Source organism: Pelophylax lessonae (assembly GCF_965119305.1).
Source record: "Pelophylax lessonae genome assembly, chromosome: 3".
Classification (NCBI taxonomy): Eukaryota; Metazoa; Chordata; class Amphibia; order Anura; family Ranidae; genus Pelophylax; species Pelophylax lessonae.
This window is the reverse complement of record NC_138770.1, coordinates 42,613,398-42,639,032: the sequence shown is the minus strand read 5'-3', so window position 1 is coordinate 42,639,032 and position 25,635 is coordinate 42,613,398. Positions and strand designations below refer to the sequence as shown.

Genomic DNA, 25,635 nt, shown 5'->3' with positions numbered 1-25,635 from the left:
TCCTCTTGTCCGTGGCATCCCGGAACACCGGGGTGTCTTCAGCCGGAATCGCAGTGGATTTGTTCAAAACCGCTATCGCATGATCCACCGGCGGTGGAATACACCAGCGCTCATCAGTAGCAGGCGTAAAGGGATAGCGTAGCTTAAACCTACTAGGTACAGCAAACGGCTTGCGTATATTACGCCACTGTTCTTTCACAGCATTTTGGAAATCATCAGTGCAGGGGTACACCTGCGACGTTTTGCGCCTTTTCTGCGTCCCATAAGCCGCCAAGGCAGCTGGAGGACATGATTCTTCCTCTAACCGCAGTGTTTGCTTGATAGAAGCAACCAATTCATCCATGAGTGCAAGCTCCTCAGACGAGCCAGGGGGAGAATTATCAACCCCCTCCACCTCAGCCTCCATTTCTGACCCGATAAGGTCCAGGGAGGAACGGGACCCCGATAAGGAGACCCCAGCCACATCAGCCCCAGCACCATCACCCTCTGAATCAGAGGAAATTGAAACTCTGGGCCTTTTTGTGGATTGAGCAGCCACCAGCATTTGCACCTGAGTCGCAAGGCTAGCCACAATCGCAGCCAAATCCCCCCCAGGGGGGGAGAGTGCAGACCCCTGGCTTCCCACTAAAGTTGTAGGAAATTTGTTTTCCTGAGAATCCATGCCCCTGTAGCAGTAAAATAAATGGGTGACCGCCCCTTTAAGAGAGCGCTGCGATCGTAGCCCACCGCACACAAACACCCCACACAAGGGACCCCCACAGGGACAATTAAACCAAGGCAGGATACAGGGAATAGAGGGAAATGAACCTGGAGATCGCTGCTGCTGCTGCTGCCTGCGGTGCTCCTGATGGAAAGGAAGTGCTGGTATACAGGGCGCTCTATTAAAGCCTATGGAGGCTACAAGAAAATGGCCACCATGCATGTAAAACATGCGGCCGGAGCGATCGCAGCCAAAATGGCGCCGTTTGGCGCCGAAACCGCCGCTCCCACACCCCATGAGGGTGAAGTAAAAAAACATCCAAATTTCCCAGCAAAAGGAAGCATGTTAAACCGCCGCAGCGGCGCTGTAATGTGCCCCAAGCATGAGAAACTCAAGCCCCACAGCACACAGCCGTTCACATACAGACTGACACAGAGTGCAGCACAACCCCCCCCCTCCTGCAGCCCACAGCATGCAACATGAGGGATAGGGAGACAGTAACATTGTGAACACAGGGTAAGGTAACACAGTCCCAGACTGACACCCCCCAGACAGACAGGTCCCCACATACATACACTTACCTCTAACATGGCGTGGGGAACCCGCACAGGCGAACAAACCGCTGAACATAAGGCAGGGAGAGTCGCATCTAGGACGCATCAGAAGGTGGGTTGAGAAACCGCACAGCGTCCGGTGAGGTAGCCACCTCACCTGGCATCCCTGCACGACACAGGGATGGGTCGTTCAGAAAACTCAGGAGCGATACCTGACTGAACGCTCGATGGCGGGCTGAGAAACCACCGACCCACAACCTGCGACCAGGGGGGTCAGCCCGAGACGCAGCCCGCATGATCCTCTTCTTCCGAAGAACTAACTAACGCTGATAAAATAACAGCTAACAAGAAAGAGAGAAAAAACTCAAATAAAATCCAAAGAAAGGAAAGAGAGCTGAGACAAGGTGTCCCAGCACAGAAACATCCAGCCACTCCTGACAGCTAGACAAATGAAACTGGTTTGGTTACAGGAAGTGGAGGGTTATGTACTGAGGGGACCACCCCCTGGGGGTGGGGATATGTTAAAAGTCTTTTGTACTAACATATTCTATTGCCTAGCTACTCCTACGGATAAGAGGACATAACCCATTGGTGATGAATATGAAGGGGCGGCGACTGTCGGAGGACGTAAGAGAAAATATATATATTTTTTTAAATTGCAGTTGCCTGGGTGCCAGTGACTGCTGTCAGGTCCACAGAGAGTGTACTGTGCCACTGCCCACCCACCACTGATATATAAGGTGGCACAGCAGCTTGCAAAGTAAAATAAAATATATTTTTTTAAAATTGCAGTTGCCTGGGTGCCAGTGACTGCTGTCAGGTCCACAGAGAGTGTACTGTGCCACTGCCCACCCACCACTGATATATAAGGTGGCACAGCAGCTTGCAAAGTAAAAAAATATATATATTTTTTTAAATTGCAGTTGCCTGGGTGCCAGTGACTGCTGTCAGGTCCACAGAGAGTGTACTGTGCCACTGCCCACCCACCACTGATATATAAAGTGGCACAGCAGCTTGCAAAGTAAAAAAAAATATATATTTTTTTTAAATTGCAGTTGCCTGGGTGCCAGTGACTGCTGCCAGGTCCAAAGAGAGTGTACTGTGCCACTGCCCACCCACCACTGATATATATGCCTGCAAGAGAAAAAGCCAGCCGCAGAGAAGCCGTATTCCTGAAAATATAAGAAAAATGCTTTTTTTTAGGGGTTCTGGACATGCTACAGAGCTGAAACTTGACAGGTACACTTTTTAGACCCCCCAGACACTAAATACAAAAAATGACATGCCTGCCTAAAAAAATGCCCGATAAATGCCTGCAAGAGAAAAAGACAGCCGCAGAGAAGCCGTATTCCTGAAAATATAAGAAAAATGCTGTTTTTTAGGGGTTCTGGACATGCTACAGAGCTGAAACTTGACAGGTACACTTTTTAGACCCCCCAGACACTAAATACAAAAAATGACATGCCTGCCTAAAAAAATGCCCGATAAATGCCTGCAAGAGAAAAAGACAGCCGCAGAGAAGCCGTATTCCTGAAAATATAAGAAAAATGCTGTTTTTTAGGGGTTCTGGACATGCTACAGAGCTGAAACTTGACAGGTACACTTTTTAGACCCCCCAGACACTAAATACAAAAAATGACATGCCTGCCTAAAAAAATGCCCGATAAATGCCTGCAAGAGAAAAAGACAGCCGCAGAGAAGCCGTATTCCTGAAAATATAAGAAAAATGCTGTTTTTTAGGGGTTCTGGACATGCTACAGAGCTGAAACTTGACAGGTACACTTTTTAGACCCCCCAGACACTAAATACAAAAAATGACATGCCTGCCTAAAAAAATGCCCGATAAATGCCTGCAAGAGGAAAAGACAGCCGCAGAGAAGCCGTATTCCTGAAAATATAAGAAAAATGCTGTTTTTTAGGGGTTCTGGACATGCTACAGAGCTGAAACTTGACAGGTACACTTTTTAGACCCCCCAGACACTAAATACAAAAAATGACATGCCTGCCTAAAAAAATGCCCGATAAATGCCTGCAAGAGAAAAAGACAGCCGCAGAGAAGCCGTATTACTGAAAATATAAGAAAAATGCTGTTTTTTAGGGGTTCTGGACATGCTACAGAGCTGAAAATTGACAGGTACACTTTTTAGACCCCCCAGACACTAAATACAAAAAATGACATGCCTGCCTAAAAAAATGCCCGCTAAATGCCTGCAAGAGAAAAAGCCAGCCGCAGAGAAGCCATATTCCTGAAAATATAAGAAAAATGCTGTTTTTTAGGGGTTCTGGACATGCTACAGAGCTGAAAATTGACAGGTACACTTTTTAGACCCCCCAGACACTAAATACAAAAAATGACATGCCTGCCTAAAAAAATGCCCGATAAATGCCTGCAAGAGAAAAAGCCAGCCGCAGAGAAGCCATATTCCTGAAAATATAAGAAAAATGCTGTTTTTTAGGGGTTCTGGACATGCTACAGAGCTGAAACTTCACAGGTACACTTTTTAGACCCCCCAGATGCTAAATCCAAAGAAATTTTTTATTTTTATTTTTTTTTAATTTTTCCAATAATTGGCTCTCTATCAAAAAATTATAATTTTTAAGAACTTTTTTTTGCGTGATCCCTCTCCGGCATGCCACAGTCCAGGTGTTAGTCCCCTTGAAACAACTTTTCCATCACTATTGTGGCCAGAAAGAGTCCCTGTGTGTTTTAAAATTCGCCTGCCTATTGAAGTCTATGGCGGTTCGCCCGGTTCGCGAACATTTGCCGATGTTCGCGTTCGCCGTTCGCGAACGGCGAATTTTAGGTTCGCGACATCACTAGCAGTGAGCACAGGGCCCACTAGAGGATGTTGGGCTCTCAGGCCACCCGCATGAAGTTCGTTTCTGATTGTTTGGTCAGAGACATTCACCCCAGTGGCCTGCTGGAGGTCATTTTGTAGGGCTCTGGCAGTGCTCATCCTATTCCTCCTTGCACAAAGGAGCAGATACCGGTCCTGCTGATAGGTTAACGACCTTCTACGGCCCTGTCCAGCTCTCCTAGAGTAACTGTCTGTCTCCTGGAATCTCTTCCATGCTCTTGAGACTGTGCTGGGAGACACAGCAAACCTTCAGGCAATGGCACATATTGATGTGCCATCCTGGAGGAGTTGGACTGCCTGTGCAACCTCTATAGGGTCCAGGTATGTCCTCATGCTACCAGTAGTGACAATGACCCTAGCCAATTGCAAAACTAGTGACAAACAGTCAGAAAAGAGGAGTAGGGAAAAAAAGGTCATTGGCCTACACCTGTAAAACCATTCCTTTTTTGGGGGTTGTCTCATTGTCGCCCATCTAGTGCACCTGTTGTTTCATTAACACCAAAGCAGCTGAAACGGATTAACAACCCCCTCTGCTACTTAACTGACCAGATCAATACCCCAGGAGTTTAACTGACTTGATGCTATACTCTGATTAACCACTTCTGGACCAGGCCTTTTTCTGACACTTGTTGTTTACAAGTTAAAATCAGTATTTTTTGCTAGAAAATTACTTAGAACCCCCAAACATTACATATGTTTTTTTAGCAGAGACCCTAGAAAATATAATGGAGATGGTTGCAATATTTTTTATCGTATTTGCGCAGCGGTCTTCCAAACGCAATTTTTTTGGAAAAAATTCACTTTTTTGAATAAAAAAATAAGAAAACAGTAAAGGTAGTCCATTTTTTTTTTATAATGTGAAAGATAATGTTAAGCCAAGTAAATAGATACCCAACATGTCATGCTTCAAAATTGCGCACGCTCGTGGAATGGCGACGAACATTGGTACTTAAAAATCTCCATCGGCGACATTTTAAAAATTTCTACAGGTTACCAGCTTAGAGTTACAGAGGAGGTCTAGGGCTCAAATTATTGTACTCGCTCTAATGATCGCGGCGATACCTCACATGTGTGGCTTGAACGCCATTTACATCTGTGGGCGGGACTTGCGTATACATTCACTTCTGCGCGTGAGCTAACGGGGACAGGGTGCTTTAATTTTTTTTTTCCTATTTATTTTATCTTTTATTTTTACACTTTTTTTTTTTTTTTTTTTTTTTAATTTTGATCATTTTTATTCCTATTACAAGAAATGTAAACATCCCTTGTAATAGAAATAAGCATGACAGAACCTCTTTAATGTGAGATCTGGGGTCAAAAAGACCTCACATCTACACTAAAAAAGAAGAAAAAAAAAAAAAAAGAGTCATTTTTTATTCATGATGAAAAAAAATGGGCTCTTTAAATGCGTTGCTAAGAGATGATGTTTTTGACGTCGCTCCGGTCCTCCAAGACCATAGAGTCGAGTGGGGGCCATCTTGCCCTCACTCGATTTCCTGCCTGGGAGGAGAGTGGACCGGATCGTTTTCCCTGCTGCCGGAGGGTGCGATTTTTTTTTTTTTTTTTTGCGCTATAAACAAAAGAAAAAAAAAACAATATTTTCCACATTCTGTTATATAACATTCCCAAAAAAAAAAAAAATCTTAAATCAATTTTTTCCTAATTTTAGGCCAATTTGTATTCTGCTACATATTTTTGGTAAAAAAAAAAAATCCCAATAAGTGTATATTGATTGATTTGCACAAAAGTTACAAACTAGGGGAAAGATTTATGTCATTTTTAATTTTTGTTTACTAGTAATGGCGGTGATCTGCAATTTTTAGCAAGACTGCGACATTGCGGCGGAGAGATCGGACCCCTAACTGACATTTTTTTACACTTTTGGGGGGACCAGTGACATTACTACAGTAATCAGTGCTAAAAATATGCACTATCACTGTAATAATGACACTGGCAGGGAAGGGGGTAACACTGTGGGTGATCAAAGGGATAAGTGTGAGCCTAGGGGAGTTTTTCTAACTGTATGGGGGAGGAAACGATCATAGAGACCTGTGATCCTATATAGAAGGATGTGATCATGTCAGAGAGAACAACAGTCTGCTGTGTTTACAACATCTGACCGGTGTTCTCTCTCAGCGAGGAGCGATTGCAGGTGCCCAGAGGCAATTGGTGCCACCGGTCCCGTGGATCAGCATCCTCGCTGCCTAGTGGGGGCGAGAGCGCACCGGCGGCGGCGCTGCCCCAGGAGTGCTCCCGCGGATTGCCGCACAGGTACATTGATTCGCCCAGCCTAGCCAGCCTGCCGCAATATATATGCAGCAGGAGGTCGGCAAGTGGTTAAACATGCGTGCAAAAAAGAAAAGCAAAATCAACTCTGGCAGTGAAAAGGATTCATGTGAACTCTCCTGTGGTCACACTCTAAACATTAGAGCTCCCCTAGCTGCAGCCTGGTAATAACATTGCTAGCAGGTCTATTTGTTTAGTATGGGTTCTCAGTTATTTCTATGAAACCGTGCCTGACGAAGAAAACTAAAGGGGGTCTGTGCATAAAAAAATGTTGAAAGAGTAGGACAGGCATTTGTCTAGCTGTTACAAAATGTTATAAATGTTTATTTCCTAGGATGCTCAGGTTCCTCTAGTGGCTATAATGCGTTATTTTTCATGAAATAACTCTTTCAGGAAAAACATTAACGGCATTATGGCCATTATACGGAGCCTATGATCATGGAATATGGCCAACATTCGTCATGGCTGGATGAATGCTTGACACATTTGTTTAACTAATTGTTTAAAAAAAACAGACCTCTAAGCATTTGTGAAATATTACACCACAATAATGACTCAGCCAATGAAAGGTAATGACTCCATTTTTATTTTTCTACTGCTATCAATGGCCAACACGGTACAACATCCATGTCTTTGGTGATCCCTGATCTCCTTATGAAGTGTTTCTTCCATGATGAAGATCAGCCATGGAGTATATCTGAGGTATATATCAGGGTGTGCTTCTTCCCCACATGAGAGCTGTGATCTCCAGCAACATTCATATAGAAGACATTTCCCGCACTCAAGGCACGAATACACCTCGAGGCTTGTGTGGGATCCCTGATGTACAGGAAGACAGGACTTCACTAAGTAACTATTCCCTCACTCAGGACAGGAAGGTGGCTTCTCCCCCGTGTGAGATCTCAGATGTTTATAAAGAGAGGATGTCACTGAAAAACATTTCCCGCACTCAGGACAACAATGCGGCTTCTCCCCCGTGTGGGATCTCTGATGTCTGACAAGATCTGATGTTTGTACAAAACATTTCCCACACTCAAGACAGGCATAGGATTTATCCCCCGTATGAGACCTCTGATGTCTGACAAGTTTTGATTTATTTACAAAGCATTTCCCACACTCAGAGCAGGAATACAGCTTCTCCCCCATGTGCAATTTCTGATGTTTGGAAAGATGGGACTTCACTGCAAAATATTTCCCGCACTCAGAACAGGAATACATCTTCTCACCCGTGTGGAATCTCTGATGTGCGGAAAGAGAGGACTTGTCTGTAAAACATTTCCGGCACTCAGAACAGGAATATGGCTTCTCCCCTGTATGCAATCTCTGATGTCTGTAAAGATCAGACTTCCTTGAAAAACATTTCCCACACTCTTGACAGGAATGAGGCTTCTCACCCGTGTGAGATTTCTGATGTCTGTTAAGATGTGTCTTCTGTGAAAAACATTTCCCGCACTCAGAACAGAAATACGGTTTTTCCCCGGTATGAGACCTCTGATGTGTGACAAGTTCAGATTTGTTTAGAAAACATTTTCCACATTCAGAACAGGAATACGGCTTCTCTCCTGTGTGAGATCTTTGATGCTTATGAAGAGAGGACTTCTCTGGAAAACATTTTCCGCACTCAGGACAGGAAAAAGGCTTCTCACCCGTGTGAGATCTCTGATGTATGAAAAGATGGGACTTCTCTGAAAAACTTTTTCCACACTGAGGACAGGAATATGGCTTCTCACCTGTGTGCAATCTCTTATGTTTGTTAAGAGCAGACTTAGATGAAAAACATTTCCCACACTCAGGGCAGATATGTGGCTTCTCACCTGTGTGAGATCTTTTATGCACATTAAGGCCAGAATTAAAACGGAAACACTTCCCGCACTCAGTACAGGGAAACCTCTTATCTGTTGGAAGGACGGCATTGTCCCTCACAGTCTGAGGTTCCTCAGGATAAGAGGAATACGATGGTCCATCTACACTGTGTGATGCCGGATGGACATTTGAGGTGGCCGGGTTTTCTCCTGGACTATACTGTGTGATGTCCTCATCTTCTACTTTACAGTCTGGAGACACAGTGAGACAATCCTCTGAGGTTTTCCTCATCCCCCGTCCATCTACTAAAATAGAAATAAAAAGATTATTACTAGACATGAGCAGATTGGTTCCCCTAAACCAGGACTCCGCCCACATCAGGCAGCTTTGTCTCTGAGGATCTTACAATTCCCCCCTCAAGGTAACTAGTTAATGGGTCCTCTGATCTCCTACCAGTTCATTTCTTTATTCATGGACCTTAGTCAGAGAGTGAGGAAACAACAAGAACTGTAGAGTGACAGTGATGAGGGGATTATAGGACCAGTGTCCCCTCCCCCTCTATCACTCATTGTCATCTTCCCAACACAAGAAGTCCCAGACTTCCTTATTTAGTCCATGATTTAGTCATGAATAACAGCGGGCTGAGCCCCACCAGAGGTCAGAGAGTGAAGATAGGGGGAGAACAACCAAGATAAAGACTGGACCGATCCTAACGACCACCATCATTGGGTTATTGACTCCTCCCTCATTATCACTTTCTGTTTAAGGCTCCAAAATTTGTAGACTGCAGTCTTCAAGTCATTCCACAGATTTTCAATGGGGTTTAAGTCTGAGCTCTGACTAGGCCATGGAAGGACAGTCACCACCTTCTCCTCCACCTGCTGTGTGGTCCTTTTTGCTGTGTGCCTTGGGTCATTGTCATGTTTGAAAGGTGAACCTTCTTCCCACACCAAAATTTTTTTTTAAAAACAGTGTGGGGTTTCCCCCCCTAAAACCCATACCAGACCCTTATCTGGGAATGCCGCTTGACAGATCAGGAAAGGGGGAGATGAGAGAGCGCCCCCCCCCCCCATGAACCATACCAAGCCACATGCCCTCAACATGGGGGAGTGGGTGCTTTGGGGCAGGAGGGGCTCTGCCCCCCCACCCCAAAGCACCTTATTCCGCATGTTGATGGGGACAAAAGCCTTATCGCCACAACAGTGGCAGGTGGTTGTGGGGGTCTGCGGGTAGGGGGCTTATCGGGATCTGAAAGTCCCCTTTAACAACAGGGCCCCCAGATTCCGCCCCCCCCATGTGAAAACTGGCAAAAAAGTAATAAAAAGATACACACAGTTTTGACAATTCCTTTATTAAAAAATAAAATGGTGTCCCCTGATGCCCCCTGGCTACATCACCTGGTGCCACCGCCCCTATCTGACGTCACTGACCCAGCATGTACCGGTCTGTGACATCAGATGGGGGCGGCACCACCAGGTGACGTAGCCAGATGGCCCCGCCCCTTACCTATATAAGTACTGCCAAACGGCTTAGCCTGCAGTATGCAGCCTTCATGGATGGCAAAAGCATTTTGTTTATTTTTTCATTTTTCGGGTGCGGCGCGCCGCGTGATTGACGATGGATCTACATCGCGGGACATTGTTTTTTTGATTTTTTTAATAAAGGAATTGTCAGAAACTGTCACTGTTTTTATTACTTTTTGACACTTTTGGGTAAATGGGTAGGGATACTATGTACCCCATATTCATTTACATGGGGGGGCGGGATCTGGGGGCCCCCTTCTTAAAGGGGGCTTCCAGATTCCGATAAGCCCCTCACCTGCAGATCCCCACAACCACGGTTATGGCTATGAGGCCCTTGTCCTGGCAGAGTCCCCCCTGCCCCAAAGCACCCATTCCCTCATGTTGAGAGTATGTGGCCTGGTATGGTTCAGGAGGGGGGGGAGGGTGCTCGCTTGCCCCCCCTCCCTTTCCTGACCTGCATGCTCTGGCAAGGGTCTGGTATGGCTTTTGGGGGGGATCCCACGCCATTTTTAAAAAAAAAATTGGGTGTGGGGCCTGAATGGCCTAGTATGGACTGGGGGCCCACGCTGTTTTTTTCTTTATTATTTTTTTTTCATTATCCGGGTCATGGCAATTGCAACTGTGAGTCATTTTAAATGTGATTTGACTCGTTTTTTTTTCTTTAGAAAAGTCATTTTTGCTGCAGCAGGTTCTATACACTGTACACATGCGCCACTTTACAGGTGGACTAAGGGGACCCCCAGGCACTAGATTTAAAGGAATTTTTCATTTTTATTGTTGCGCTTTAAGCATCATTAAAAATCACTGCTCCTGAAAAAACAATAGTTTTTAAAAAAAAAAAAAAAATTGTATTGATACATCTCCTCAGGGCAGTACCCGGGCCTCCATACCACTTTTATGGCCAATAACTTGCATATAAGCCTTCAAAATGTGTACAATTGATTTTTCTTGTTCAGCTTCCATAGACTTCAATGGGGTTTGCTGTTTGGGTTAGAACATTTCCCCTGTTCAGTTCTGCTGTGAACAGAACAGGGGGGTGTTCAGCCCACCTCCAGCTACAAAGCAACAAAATGTGATTATTTTAAAGAGGGGTGATTCTTTTCTATACCCACTGCATATAGTGAAATATTGGTGTTCAGTAATCCGTGATAAACCTAACCTGCAGGTACTGTGAATATCTCCTAGACATGCACAGTTTAGGAGATATTCAGAGTGCATGCAGCCGATGACATCATTGGCGTGTACGCTCTGAAAGTCCGGCTTACAGTGCCGGACCTTCAGTGCCCGTGCTGGAAACAGTGGCTTCCACGCACATGACCGGGAGTGATGTCTTTGCGGTTTTGGCCAATCACATAGCCGGAGCTCGCGATCCCGGAAGACAGACAGGGGAAACATGGCAGCCCTCTCAGAGGTGACTTCACAGCGCTGGAGGGCTTTGTTCCAAGGTGAGTATTTCATAGTATGCACATTATGCCATTGCCTTGCAGGTTTTTTGAACATCAGCAGTTTACAACCACTTTAAATGTTTCATGGAGACACCTTGCAGAGGCCCCACACCCGGCACAGCCAGCAAACAACAGAACAAGTAACCCCAGGAAGATTGCTCTCTTAGAAATTTCCTAGTCCCGGGCATGGGGCAAAAGACTGAAGGAACATGCACCAGGTGCCTAGGTTGAGCAACGTTGAGAAATACAGAATGGGAAGCACAGATCTGGAAAGTGACCAGGGTATTACAGGCTGATATCACCCAGTCCTTGCCCTACTCTGGACCAATCAGTGAGCAGTATGGGTGGAGGAATGTATTTAGTGTTAATGACCCACCTGTGCTGATCTCTGTAGGAGTGTCCTCGTCTATAAATATCCTCGTTATTCCATCCTCCTTCATAGACTGCTGATCATCCCTCACATACATCTCTTCTTCTTCTTCTGCTTTACCCTCAACTTTTATATCTATCAGATCTTCACCCTAAACCAGGAGAAGGATGGACATGGACATAACCTCACAAGAAAAATCCACACATCTCCATGTGTCTATAATCCATTCTACCTACCTGATGATGGTGAGGGATGATGTGACCTTCCTGTGTGGAATTCCGGGAATACAGAGGACGGGGACATCTCTTTGGTGGGTTCCCGATATTAGGTGGCGCCATCATATCCTTGTGTCCTTCTGAAAACTCCTCCATCACTCCATACTCCTCATCCTCCTCTTTATACTCTTCTTTAACAACAATATTATCATCCCTGAGGTTTCCACTCTGAAAGATATAATAAAACATTCATTGTAACCAGGGCCCCTCGTCACAGTGCCCTGCCAATCATAAGCGGGCGAGGCATTCTCTGCTCCACAACCACATGCATACATGCGTCTGTGGGGCATAAAATGCCCACCTATGATTGTCAGCATGCAGTGACAGCTTTCTGGCAGGATAGCTCCGGCGGGTCCAGACTAGATCATCCCACCTAGAGAGAATGCTGCAGCTGAATTTAAGGTCTAATAGATACTCTGTAAGCCTTACAGTACATCTATCATTCACATTCACTGCCAGGGTGGCTTTTGCACTTTTTGTTTAACCACATACCCACCGCCCGCCGCAGTTTTACTGCGGCAGGCGGCCGCTCCTGGGCAAAGTGACGTAGTACTACGTCACTCCCTCAGGAGACTCTAGGGGGCGAGCGCTCGCCGCCGCCGGCGTGCTCCTGCCCCCACTAATCAGCCGGGGAGCCAGCGCGTGTGACCGGCGGCTCCGACGTCCGCCGGCCACTCGCGATCTCCCGCAGCAGAGAGAGAAGGACAGACGGCTGATGTAAACACAGCAGTCTCGCATTCTCCCTGAAGTGATCACAGAGGCTATGTGATCCTGCTATATAGGATCGCATGTCTGATGATGATCTAACAAGCCACGCCCCGTGACAGTTAGAATCACGCCCCTAGGGTCACACGTAACCCCTTGATCACCCCTTGATCACCAGTAATGTTAAACCCTTCCCTGCCAGTGTCATTATTACCGTAACAGTGCCTATCCTACCAACCCCTAACAAATGTACCTCCTTTTTCTCCATCAACCCATCCCCCACGGTTATTGCCTTTTGTTTCACTTGACCCTCCCTTCTAGATTGTAAGCTCTAACGAGCAGGGCCCTCTAATTCCTCCTGTATTGAACTGTATTGTAACTGTATTGTCTTTCTTCACATTGTAAAGCGCTGCGCAAACTGTTGGCGCTATATAAATCCTGTATAATAATAATAATAATAATAATTTATAGCACTGATTACTGTAGTAATGTCACTGGTACCCCCAAAAGTGTCAAAAATGTCAGTTAGGGGTCCGATCTGTCCTCCGCAATGTCGCTGTCCCGCAAAAAAAAAAAAAAAAAAATTGCTGATCGCCGCCATTACTAGTTAACCACTTTACAACCGGAGGATTTTGCTGTCTTCCGTCCAGGCCACTTTTTGCGATTCGGCGCTGTGCGACTTCAACTGACAATTGCGCGGTCGTGCAACGCCGTACCCAAACGAAATTTACGTCCTTTTTTTCCCACAAACAGAGCTTTCTTTTGGTGGTATTTGATCACCTGTGCGATTTTTACTTTTTGCGCTATAAACAAAAAAAGAACGTTTATTTTGAAAAAATAACAATATTTTTCACATTTTTTTATATGAAATTCCCCCCAAAAAAGATGTAAAAACCAATTTTTTTAAAAGTTTTTGGCCAATTTGTTTTATGCTACATATGTTTGGTAAAAAAAAATCGCAATAAGCGTATTTTGATTGGTTTGCGCAAAAGTTATTGCGTTTACTAACAAAGGGAAAGATTTCTGTCATTTTTGGTGTTTTTTTTTTAACGCGTAATGGCGGCGATCTGCGATTTTTTTTGCGGGACTGCGACATTGCGGCGGACAGACCGGACCCCTGACTGACATTTTTGACACTTTTGGGGGTACCAGTGACATTACTGCAGTAATCAGTGCTATATATATGCACTGTTACTGTAAAAATGACACTGGCAGGGAAGGGGTTAATTTTATTGGAGAGGGAGGGGTTAATGTATGCCTGGTGCTTACTGACGTGTAGGGGGGGAGGTGACTATGTGATTCATGGACAGATCGGATGTCCAGCTATGCTGAACAGTCCGATCTGTCACTCCCTGTCACTATGGAGATCCGCCCGCTGTGTTTACACACAGCGGGCGGATCTCCAGACTCGATCCCCGACGATCGGGTAAGAGCAGCGGCGATCGCCGCTGCTCCTCCCCTGGCCCGACTCCTGCTGTGAATGAAAACAGCGGGAGCGAGCCTCCGGCGGCGCGCAAGCGCCGCCCAGAAGGGGAGGAGTCCAGTCACGTTAATACTACGTGACTGGACGATAACGAACCACTCTGCCGCAGTAGTATTACTGTGAGCGGTTGCAGAGTGGTTAAAAAAAAAAACAATAAAAATGATAAATCTTTCCCGTAGTTAGTAAACGCAATAACTTTTGCGCAAACCAATCAAAATACGCTTATTGCGATTTTTTTTTACCAAAAATATGTAGCAGAAAACAAATTGGCCTAAAATGTTAATAAAGTTTGATTTTTACATTTTTTTTTGAGAATTTCATCTAAAAAAAAATTTGAAAAATATTGTTATTTTTTAAAATTGTCGCTCTTTTTTTTTGTTTATAGCGCAAAAAGTTAAAATCGCAGAGGTGATTAAATACCACCAAAAGAAAGCTCTGTTTGTGGGAAAAAAAAGACGCCAATTTCATTTGGGTACAGCGTCGCATGACCGCGCAATTGTCCGTTAAAGTCACGCAGTGTCAAATCGCAAAATAGGGCAATTTTTTGCGATTTGGCACTGCGTTAATTTAACTGGCAATTGCGCGGTCGTGTGACGCTGTACCTAAATAAAATGTATGTCCTTTTTTTCCCCACAAATAGAGCTTTCTTTTGGTGGTATTTGATCACCTCTGTGTTTTTTTTTTATTTATTTATTGCGCTATAAACAAAATACGAGCGACAATTCTGAAGAAAAAAAAAACAATATTTTTTACTTTCTGCTATAAAACATTCCCAATAAAAAATAAAAAATCAAATTTTTTCATAATTTTATGCCAATTTGTATTCTGCTACATATTTTTGGTAAAAAAAAATCCCAATAAGGGTATTTTGATTGGTTTGCGTTTGAAAGTTATCGCGTCTATAAACTAGGGGAAAGATTTATGTCATTTTTATTTATTTATATTTTTACTAGTAATGGCGGCGATCTGCAATTTTTAGCGGGACTGCGACATTGCGGCGGACAAATCGGACCCCTAACTGACATTTTTGACACTTTTGGGGGTACCAGTGACATTACTAAAGTAATCAGTGCTACAAATATGCACTGTCACTGTAATAATGACACTGGCCGGGTAGGGGTTAACACCAGGGGGCCATCACAGGGTTAAATGTGTCACTAGGGGGATGTTTTCTAACTGTGTGGGGGGATGGGCTTACTGGATGAACACAGAGACCTGTGTTTCTAAATAGGAGGAACACCGGATCTCTGTATTCATTACTGACAGAACAGCGGTCTTCCGTGTTTACAGACTGCTGATCTGTCTCTATGGGGAGCGATCCCGGCAGACCCGCTGACTGGCTCCCCCTCTGGCCAATCGGTGCGTGTGCTTCCGGTGGCGCGCACGCACCCCCACTATCTGTTACACTAAGCGACATACTGGTATGTTGTTTCACGTAATAGAGCCGACCTGCCGCAGTAAAACTACGGTGGCTGGTCGGCAGGTAGTTAAAGGGGTCCTCCACATTCCGATTAGCCCCCTGCCCAGACCCCTATAACCACCGGCCAGGGTTGTGGGGATGAGGCCCTTGTCCCCATCAACATGCGGATAAAGGGGTTTGGGGAGGAGGGCATGTGGCCTGGTATGGTTGGGGGGGGGGGGAGGCGTTTGCTCATCCCCCTCTTTTTTCTGACCTGCCAGGTTGCTTGCTTGGATAAGGGTCTGGTATGGATTTTGGGGGGGAACCCCATGACAAAATTTTTAAAAAATGGCGTGGGGTCCCCCCAATATTTATACCAGACCTGAAGGGCCTGGTATGGACTGGGGGAGGGAATCTATGCATTTTTTTTTTTTTTACCGCTGACAGCTGATGACTCATCGGTCGTTAAGGATGTGGCGGCCTGCTTCCCGGGCCCACTTACTAACCACTTATGGACTGCCCACCGCAGTTTTAAGTTGGTACTTTGACGTTAAATACCGGGGTTATGGCAGCAGATAGCTGCCATAACCCCGGTATTTTTTTAAATGGTGGGCGGTCCGCTTTAACATAAAAGTGGTCCCAGTGGCAGATTCGCCACAGGATCATCCAAACAAGTCATCTACATAGAGGCTTAATCCTAAATTCATCTGAGTAGCAAGTTGAATCACCAGCCTGGCTGCATCCTCAGACAGGAGTCCTCATCTACTGTGAATAGTTCAAGTTGGAGTATCCCAACTCTTCCCTTCTCCCATCCCTAATTTAAATAAAACCACAAAAACAACTACATCCCCTAGACTGTTCATTGACTGAGCCAAGGAGTAAAGAGTTAAATTGTGCACGCTGCAGTTGCAATCGGTAACCCAGGGGGATCCCGAGGTGAACAATCCAGCAGTCCTCTAGGGGGCAGTGCTACAGAGGAAATGTAGAACACCTCTTTATTCTACCTCCCATACGGATCTCAGTCTTATGAACGAATTGTATCCGCTGCTGAAACTTACTGCCTCAGCATGTGTACTATATGGAATGTCGCTGTTATTCTACCTGGAAGTTGTCTTTCGTATGTAGCAGGATTCCCAGCCATTGTGCTGGATGGGGTCCGCCAGGGTTACCGCTAGCAACAACAGCACATTTAAGCATGTTCTCCCAGTGTGAGCACTGAGACAATGACCAGTCCGGCATCTTTGGGTTTTTGTATTTATTTAGGAACTTGGATGGGAGAAGGGAATGAGTGGGATACTCTCTGGCTCAACTATTCACAAGATAATGGGACAACTGAGAAAAATGACTTGACGCCGGCTGAATGCCGGTCAACGCCGGTTGGCGCTTGTTAACACTTACTTGCTGTCTGTTAACTCCGAACTGACTTTGACACTCCCTGGTGACACAAAGTCCTTTGTACTGCTCCCTTTAGCCCTCCTGGCTGAGGTAGCTACTTGTAACACTGCTGCAACTCTTAACTCTTCAGGGCCCACACCGGCACCCTCTCTCACTGAATTCTCTTCAGGGCTTACACTCTGGCACCCCCTTTCTAAGCCTCCTACTGGTTAGCTGGCTCCCGGATCCCTCTCACCTTCCGGAGTGGTCCCCTTTCCTAGGCAGACCCCGGGGCAGATTACAGTACTCACGACACTGCTTTCCTGGAAATGTCCGCCCCAACAACTCCACTTGGTCCTCAGCACACTGGATCCCTCTGACCTTCCGGAGTGGTCCCCTATCCTAGGCAGACCCCGGGGCAGATTACAGTACTCACGACACTGCTTTCCTGGAAATGTCCGCCCCAACAACTCCACTTGGTCCTCAACACACTGGATCCCTCGGACCTTCCGGAGTGGCCCCCTATCCTAGGCAGACCCTGGGGCAGTTTACAATACTCACGACACTGCTTTCCTGGAAACTTCTGCCCCAGCAGCTCCATTCGGTCCTCAGCACTCTGGATCCCTCTCTGCAGCTCAGCTCAACCTTTTGTCCTCTAGGCCGACCGCCCAGGACACCTTCCTCACGCTGACGGGAGGAGAGACATCCGTACTCTCCCTTCTGGGACTCTGCTTCCCGCCAAAGACACCCTGTCATGTGCTCCCCTCAGATTTATACCCCCTCCCAGGATGCATTGCGGTAGATTCTGCCCTCTGGGATAGATACAAGCCCTGGTTTGCTATTGGTCAGGTTTCCTCCACTGTCTAATGAGAGCCCTCAACAGACACACCTGGAAACACATGACATCCTAGCTGAACAATCAGACCCCCCTGATAAGCAGACAAGGCCCCCCTCTATAGTCTGCCTAGCACCTACCTGTGAGGGAAGTTGTCTTTCATATAAATAAAAGAATTGGAAAAAAAAAAACAAGTGTCAGAAAAAGTCTTGGTCTTTAACCACTTGCTGATCGCCCGCCGCAAATATACTGCGGCAGGCTGGCTCGGTTGCGGGAACTAACGTACAGGTACGTCAGTTGGCAGAAGCGCGCCCCCATTAGGCAGCGGGGAAGCCAATCCACGGCGCTGGTGGCCTGTGATTGCCGCCGGGCACACGAGATCGCTCCCCCTGTGGAGACAGAATGGGCGGTCTGCCGTTGTAAACACAGCAGACCGTTGTTCTGTCAGCTATCAACACAGAGCGTCTGTGTTCCTCCTATTTAGGATCACAGGTCTCTGTGTTAATTCCACAAGCCCATCCCCCATACAGTTAGAAAGCACACCCTAGGCTCACAATTAACCCTTTGATCGCCCCTGGTGTTAACCCCTTCCCTGCCAGTGTCATTATTACAGTAACAGTGCATATTTTTAGCACTGATTACTGTAGTAATGTCACTGGTACCCCCAAAAGTGTCAAAAATGTCAGTTAGGGGTCCGATCTGTCCGCCGCAATGTCGCAGTCCCGCAAAAAAAAAAAAAAAACGCAGATCGCCGCCATTACTCGTTAAAAAAAACCCACCAAAAACGACAGAAATCTTTCCCTTTGTTAGTAAACGCAATAACTTTTGCGCAAACCAATCAAAATACGCTTATTGCGTTTTTTTTATACCAAAAATATGTAGCAGAAAACAAATTGACCTAAAGTGATAAAAAATTTTGATTTTTAACATTTTTTTGGGGGGAATTTCATATAAAAAAAATGTGAAAAATATTCTTATTTTTTCAAAATTGTTGCTCTTTTTTTGTTTATAGCGCAAAAAGTAAAAATTGCACAGGTGATCAAATACCCCAGCATCTGTTTGTGGGGAAAAAAGGACGTAAATTTCTTTTGGGTACGGCGTTGCATGACCGTGCAATTGTCAGTTAAAGTCGCACAGTGCCGAATCGCAAAAAGTGGCCTGGACTTAAGACAGCAAAATCCTCCGGTGGTAAAGTGGTTAATAACCATCTTATACTGCGCCCTGATTGGGACAAGTTTTGCCCAATCAGGGCGCAAAATGCACTGTGTGGTGCATTGCAGGGCATTTGGCAGGCGCGAACACCCATCGAACATACTGCAAATTCAGGTGTTCCCCGAATGGTGCGAATAGCCAACACAGAAAAGAAAGTGCTGAATACCGGTCTGTATACAGCATATGGCCTCAGAAACAGAAATTGTGAGCTTGCCTGTGCCCGGGTTCCTGTTGTTGCCTTCTCCCTCTCTCTTGCTAAATCTCCTCCCACCACCCGGCTGCAACCTTGCTATCTGCACTCCTCCGCGGAGGAAGGGATAATCGCTCCACCTGTGATCAATCAATCATCCGCAAAAGAAAGGTTGCAATGAGCCGCGGCCGGACCAAACTGCACCTGAAATGAAGAAGCAAGTCCCTCTTTGCGCCTCCCCTCCTGGGCCCCTCTGCTGAACTGATGGGGCCCAGGAAAAATATACGCAAACCTAGGAGCTTGGGCCAAAGCTTAAAAGTATTTTCAATATAATTAAACAGTAAAGCTGCCTGGGCCCTCCAGTTGAGCCGATAAGGCCCGGGCCCGGTACAGCATGGTCGGTTGTACTGCCCTATTGGCGGCCCGGATTGTAACAAACATTTGTTTCTTCTTCTTCTGTTTAAACTTCAACTCTGGAATCACTCAGGTTTTCACTCTGTATATATCATATACAAATGACAGAAACTATAATAGTACAGATAATGTACAAATCCTAATGATACTATCAGAGATTCTCCATCATGACGTCCTTGTAGAGATCCTTGTGTCCTTCTAAATACTCCCACTCCTCCATGGAGAAATAGACAGTGACATCCTGACACCTTATAGGAACCTGACACACACAATGATACAGTCACCATCCAGACACATCCCTTGTCTGTTACTGGATAATGTCCCAGAATTCCCAGCACCGCTCACCTCTCCTGTCAGCAGCTCCATCATCTTCTTGGTGACTTCTAGAATCTTCTGCAGGTTGTGTCTCTCAGGTTTTAGGGAGTCACATGGAGGCACTGTGATGGTCATATGATCACCTGACTTCAGAATTGGAACTCTCTGTATTGAGGAACCAATAGGAATATCATGTTAGAATCCCAGAATCCTCCTCACCTCTCCGGTCAGGTCTGTGTTTTATTAATAGAGATAAGAGTGATGTCATGTGACCTCCCAGAATCCTCCTCACCTCTCCAGTCAGGTCTGTTTTATTAATAGAGATAAGAGTGATGTCATGTGACCTCCCAGAATCCTCCTCACCTCTCCGGTCAGGTCAGTGTTTTATTAATAGAGATAAGAGTGATGTCATGTGACCTCCCAGAATCCTCCTCACCTCTACGGTCAGGTCTGTGTTTTATTAATAAAGATAAGAGTGATGTCATGTGACCTCCCAGAATCCTCCTCACCTCTCAAGTCAGGTCTGTGTTTTATTAATAGAGATAAGAGTGATGTCATGTGACCTCCTAGAGTCCCATCTGGGGTGCCATTAGATTTGGATTTGGACCAGAACAGTCCTCAGATATATCTACTGCCTTCCCAATTGGTGAGATTAATGTGCGCACATCAGATAAACCAAACTCTGACACTCAGTTCAGCCATTAGTTCATTCTGATTTATTAGTTCCACTTTTGTTCTTATAAAGACTGAGGAAAGTCATAAACAGGAAATAGTCATATATAATACGTATAAGGTGGTGATTGGATGATTGGAGTATCTATGTGTCTATGTCTTCCTTCCAGGACATGACGAGGTCTGAAGTTTTGGGTGTTGTCTCCCTGTTCAAGCGCCATCTTGCTTCTCCGAAAGGAGGTGATCTAATTGCACTTTGAGTAAGGTAGTGAATCTCAGCAGTAACATATATACATATATACATAAGGTATGCACCATAAGGTGAAATAGGCATTTCACTAATATAACCAGTATTACATCCATTACACTCCTCACCTCTCAGGTCAGGTCTGTGTTTTATTAATAGAGATAAGAGTGATGTCATGTGATCTCCCAGAATCCTCCTCACCTCTTTGGTCAGGTCTGTGTTTTATTAATAGAGATAAGTGATGTCATGTGACCTCCCAGAATCCTCCTCACCTCTCCGGTCAGGTCTGTGTTTTATTAATAGAGATAAGTCATGTCATGTGACCTCCCAGAATCCTCCTCACCTCTCCGGTCAGGTCTGTGTTTTATTAATAGAGATAAGAGTGATGTCATGTGACCTCCCAGAATCTTCCTCACCTCTCCGGTCAGGTCTGTGTTTTATTAATAGAGATAAGAGTGATGTCATGTGACCTCCCAGAATCCTCCTCACCTCTCCGGTCAGGTCTGTGTTTTATTAATAGAGATAAGAGTGATGTCATGTGATCTCCCAGAATCCTCCTCACCTCTTTGGTCAGGTCTGTGTTTTATTAATAGAGATAAGAGTGATGTCATGTGACCTCCCAGAATCTTCCTCACCTCTCCGGTCAGGCCTGTGTTTTATTAATAGAGATAAGTGATGTCATGTGACCTCCCAGAATCCTCCTCACCTCTCCGGTCAGGTCTGTGTTTTATTAATAGAGATAAGAGTGATGTCATGTGACCTCCCAGAATCTTCCTCACCTCTCCGGTCAGGTCTGTGTTTTATTAATAGAGATAAGAGTGATGTCATGTGACCTCCCAGAATCCTCCTCACCTCTCCGGTCAGGTCTGTGTTTTATTAATAGAGATAAGAGTGATGTCATGTGACCTCCCAGAATCCTCCTCACCTCTCCGGTCAGCAGGTAGATGATCTCCAGGGTGAGGTTTAATATCTTCTCAGTCATGTGACTCCGGTCCTCATCCATCCTCATTGGTGCCGTCATTTGATCTATACAGATCTCCTTGTAGACAGATAAGTTTGGTAAATGAAAGTAAGAATTATTTGGATGGTATTACATAGTAGGCAAGGTTGAATCCATCCAGTCCAACCTGTGGTGGTGTGTGCGTTTATGCGCGTATTGGTCACACAATAATAGGATGTGGATGTGAGGGGGGTAATAGGAGCTTTGATGGACATTGAAGGATGACTGCCCCATGGAAACACATTTAGTCTGGACTATTTAGGGTTTGTTACATATTCAAGGTTCCAGAACCCTCTTGTTCTGCCTGATCAGAAACTCCCTTTTCTTGAGTTTCATTTGTTTCTGAACTGGTTTTAAATCGTTTTTGATCTGCAGACAAGGAAAGATAAATTTGATCATTCTTTTGACTGCAAGGCTCCAATTTCCGGGAGCCTGCTGACTAAGAGGAGTGACGTCACTATCACTTGCTGCATTTCATCATTGTGTTGGCTGTATATTGTAATGATTGCCCATTGGCTGCCTGTAAAGTGTAATAATTGCCCTCTGTAGACCATGTATGGTCAGGATGGTCATTGTCTTGTTCTATCCACCTCAGCTCCAGGCCTTTTTTCTGACACCTTTGTTTACATGTAACAATCAATATTTTTTTTGTAGAAAATTAGTTAGAACCCCAAACATTATATATATTTTTTAAAGCAGAGGCCCTAAGCGCCGGTTCACACTACCGCGACGCTACTTTAGGTGGCGACCTCCGAGGTCGCGGTGCGAGCAGCGCGCCGCGACCTCGGAGCGGCCGCCACGGACTTCATAACATTGAAGTCTATGGCGGTCGCCTCCTGGTCGCCCCAAAGAAGCTCCGGACCCTTTTTCTAGGTCGGAGCGACTTGTGTCGCTCCTATTAGAACAGGTCCGCAGCTTCCCTACGGGAGGCGACCTGTGAGGCGCCCTAGTGTGAACCGGCACTAAAGAATAAAGTGGTGGGTGATGCCATTTTTTTGTTACACTGTATTTGAATTTTAATGCAAAAAAATAAATAAATAAATAAATAAATATATATATATATATATATATATATATATATACACAATAAATAACCCAATTTTTTTCTAAAATGTAAAAGATGATGTTACGCCGAGTAAATAGATACCAAACATGTCATGCTTTATGATGGTGCACGCCTGTGCCAAGGCGACAAATGATGCTTTAAAAGCCTTTACAGGTTACCACCTTAGATTTACAGAGGATGTCTGGTGTTAGAATTACGTACATTGTTTGCGTGTGTGCAGGACCGACACATGCATTCGCCTTTGCGCGCTAGCACGGGGGGGGGGACAGGGGCAGTGGAGCACGTTAAATTATTTTTTTTAATTATACTTTTTTTTATCACTTTTATTGCTGTCACAATGTAAAAGTCCTTTTTGACAGTAATAGGCATGTGACAGGTACTCTTTATGGCGGGATCTGGGGTCTATGGTCTCCTCCGTCCTTGATAAGTCCACCCTAAAATTAAAATTCCTGCATCTACAGACATCCACGATCTTACACTAACCTATCTAGCCCTGTAAAGAAGAAATCAGTATACATACCTTTTTTTGAAGCCAATCCAGTTTCCAGCGGCGGAAGCTCTGCAGAGGACATGGCCGACAACATCTGTGAAATGAATGGGAAGTGACATCACCCATAGACTTACTATGGGGCTTCCGTTATTGGCTGTGTCCTCTGCACCCGCCTCCACAGCGAAGTCACTGCTGACAGCTCAGCCTTGGCTTCAAAAAAGTACAGTAAACCCCCGCTCCATCGCGGTTCAGTTTTTGCGAACCCGGTATATTGCGGTTTTTGTTTGTAATGTTATTTTACTATATAAATCATTAAAAATGAAATAATTTTGTGTTTTCCATAGCTCTTGCTATGTCTCTCAGTATCTTTTATGTGTTTAAATGAGTTTCTATTGTTTTAAAAGTGTGTTTAAAGACCTTAAAATGCTTTTACACGTACAGTGACAGTAAAAAAAAAACGTGCCTACAATGCATTTTAATAGGGTTTTTCTATTTCGCGGATTTTCACTTTTCGCAGCTGTGTCCGGAACGTAACCCCCCCAATGGAGGGGGGTTTACTGTATACTGATTTTTTTTTAAGGGGCTAGATAGGTTAGTGTTAGTTTGTGGAGGCAGGAGCAGTATGGCACCTTTTGGCCCAGGGGGCAAGTACAAACCAGAGGCCCATGGTGCAGCAACTCGGCCCCCCTCCTATTCTCCTGGGTTCCCGACCTGGCCAGCAGGGGGCAGTTGGGGGGAGCTGGGACAGCTCAGTTGGGGCTGGCCAGGGGAGGAGAGTCTCCAGTGGAGCAAGGAACCGGCCTCTGCTCAGACACAGTTTACACCTGGGGGGGTGGGGGGCTTTACTCTGTCTTTGTCTTCAACCCGCACTCAGTAGGTCAGCGGTGGGGACTTTTTACTTCTCTTCACCAGGAATTTAGGCATGTCTGTAGCAAAAGCGGTGAAGCCTTTTTATGGGGCATCAGAGCAGCCCAGGGGGCAATTGCCCCCCTGCCCCAGTCCTCCCCTACGTGGAGGTCTATAAATGCAGTGATTTTAGTGTGATTTTGGACTTCTTCTATAAAAGCATTAAAAACACCAAGATCTGTGTTTTTTAATACTTTTGATTTTTTTAAAACGGTGCCGTTGACATCTGGGTAAACCCGAAGTGATGTCATGTCATCGCTTCCGAGTTACTATCACGAACAGCTGAATCCAGCTTTGGTTGCTCGGGTCTCCCGGTAGGAAGTGAGAGCCCAAGCAAGCTGCAGAAGGCAGCGGAAAGGGGGTGTGGATGTCCCCTCCTGCTGCTTGTAATAGCAATCGTCGGGCTAGTTAGCTGCTCAGATTGCCATTACAAGAGAGTCGACCACCGGCTCAAAAAAAATGTATCATCCCGGTATAACCACTGAAAACCCAGCGACGTACGTGTACGCCGCTGGTCATTAAGTGGCGATTTGTTATCAGACCTGTTTGTTGAGAGGGCCGTATTACTAGAATTTAATTTCAAAATGAAGAGAATGTTCCGGCCCCGTAAGTGGGGGAATGTTCTGTCCCTGAAGGGGTTAATGTAGGTTTCCACACTATATATGTGTGTATCATCATCTGCTGGAGATAGTCACAGTGACTATAGAGGAAGGGGACGGACATGTGGGGGATTACTGGGTGCAAATAGAAAATAAGATCTTATTACCTCCTCTGCTGCCACTTCCAGCAATTTCTTCTCTCTCATTCTTCCTAAACCACCTCTCACCCGGAAGTTCCTGTCTGTGCCTGACATCACTTCCTGTTTTCCATAGAGACTTCCTGTTTGGGTATAAGTAAGATCACCACCTTGTGGACCTCAGAGAAACATCTCGTAGTGTGAACACGGCCTTGTGCTGTGTGTGTATGTACTGTATATCCTTATAGATGGGTCATCTCCACTCCCACCAAAGGTGGATAGAAATATATTACTGCCTACTCCAGCCTCTCTCAGCCAGGGTTCCTCCAAAGGTTTCTAGGGTTTCCTTGTGCAATGAACAATTTCAGTCTCTCAGTAACAACGATTTCATGACGATGGAAGAAGAATGTCCTTCTCACGCTGACTACTGATATAAAGGCAGGGCTTTTTTTCACAGAAAATAGGTACAGGAACTCATTTAGGACCCCTCAAACACGTGGCAGGGTCTTAAAGGCGCATTAAATACCAGGAGTGCATTAAGTACAGAGTGCAGGGTTCGGGGGTGCCATACCTGCCAACTGTCCCGTTTTTGCCCGGAAAGTCCTGGCAAAAAGGAGCCTGTCCCCGCTAATTTACTCTGCCGGGTCTTGTTCTGGCAAATCAGTGTCAACCAGCTCACAGACACACACACAGACTCTGCGGCATAAAGCCACGCCTGCCAATTCCGGCACAGCCAACCCCAGAGAGGCCCGTCCTCAGCCAATGGCTGGGAATACG

General features: G+C 45.5%; 2 protein-coding genes and 1 pseudogene across 3 annotated transcripts in view; 2 read left to right on the top strand and 1 right to left on the bottom strand.

Annotated features, from left to right (window-relative positions):
- The window catches only part of LOC309550683 (uncharacterized protein), a 3,164,715-nt gene that overhangs the window by 1,237,359 nt on the left and 1,901,721 nt on the right, over positions 1 to 25,635 (bottom strand). The window contains exon 45 of the mRNA XM_082251018.1: positions 11,772 to 11,982. Within this exon, the coding sequence (XP_082107144.1) occupies positions 11,772 to 11,982 (211 nt within the window). The remainder of the gene's footprint in view (positions 1 to 11,771; positions 11,983 to 25,635) is intronic.
- The window catches only part of LOC309550793, a 1,525,103-nt pseudogene that overhangs the window by 1,309,300 nt on the left and 190,168 nt on the right, over positions 1 to 25,635 (top strand). The window lies entirely within an intron of this gene.
- LOC309550794 (uncharacterized protein) overlaps positions 1 to 25,635 on the top strand; it is a 100,208-nt gene that overhangs the window by 46,673 nt on the left and 27,900 nt on the right. The gene's annotated exons all lie outside the window — the stretch shown is intronic.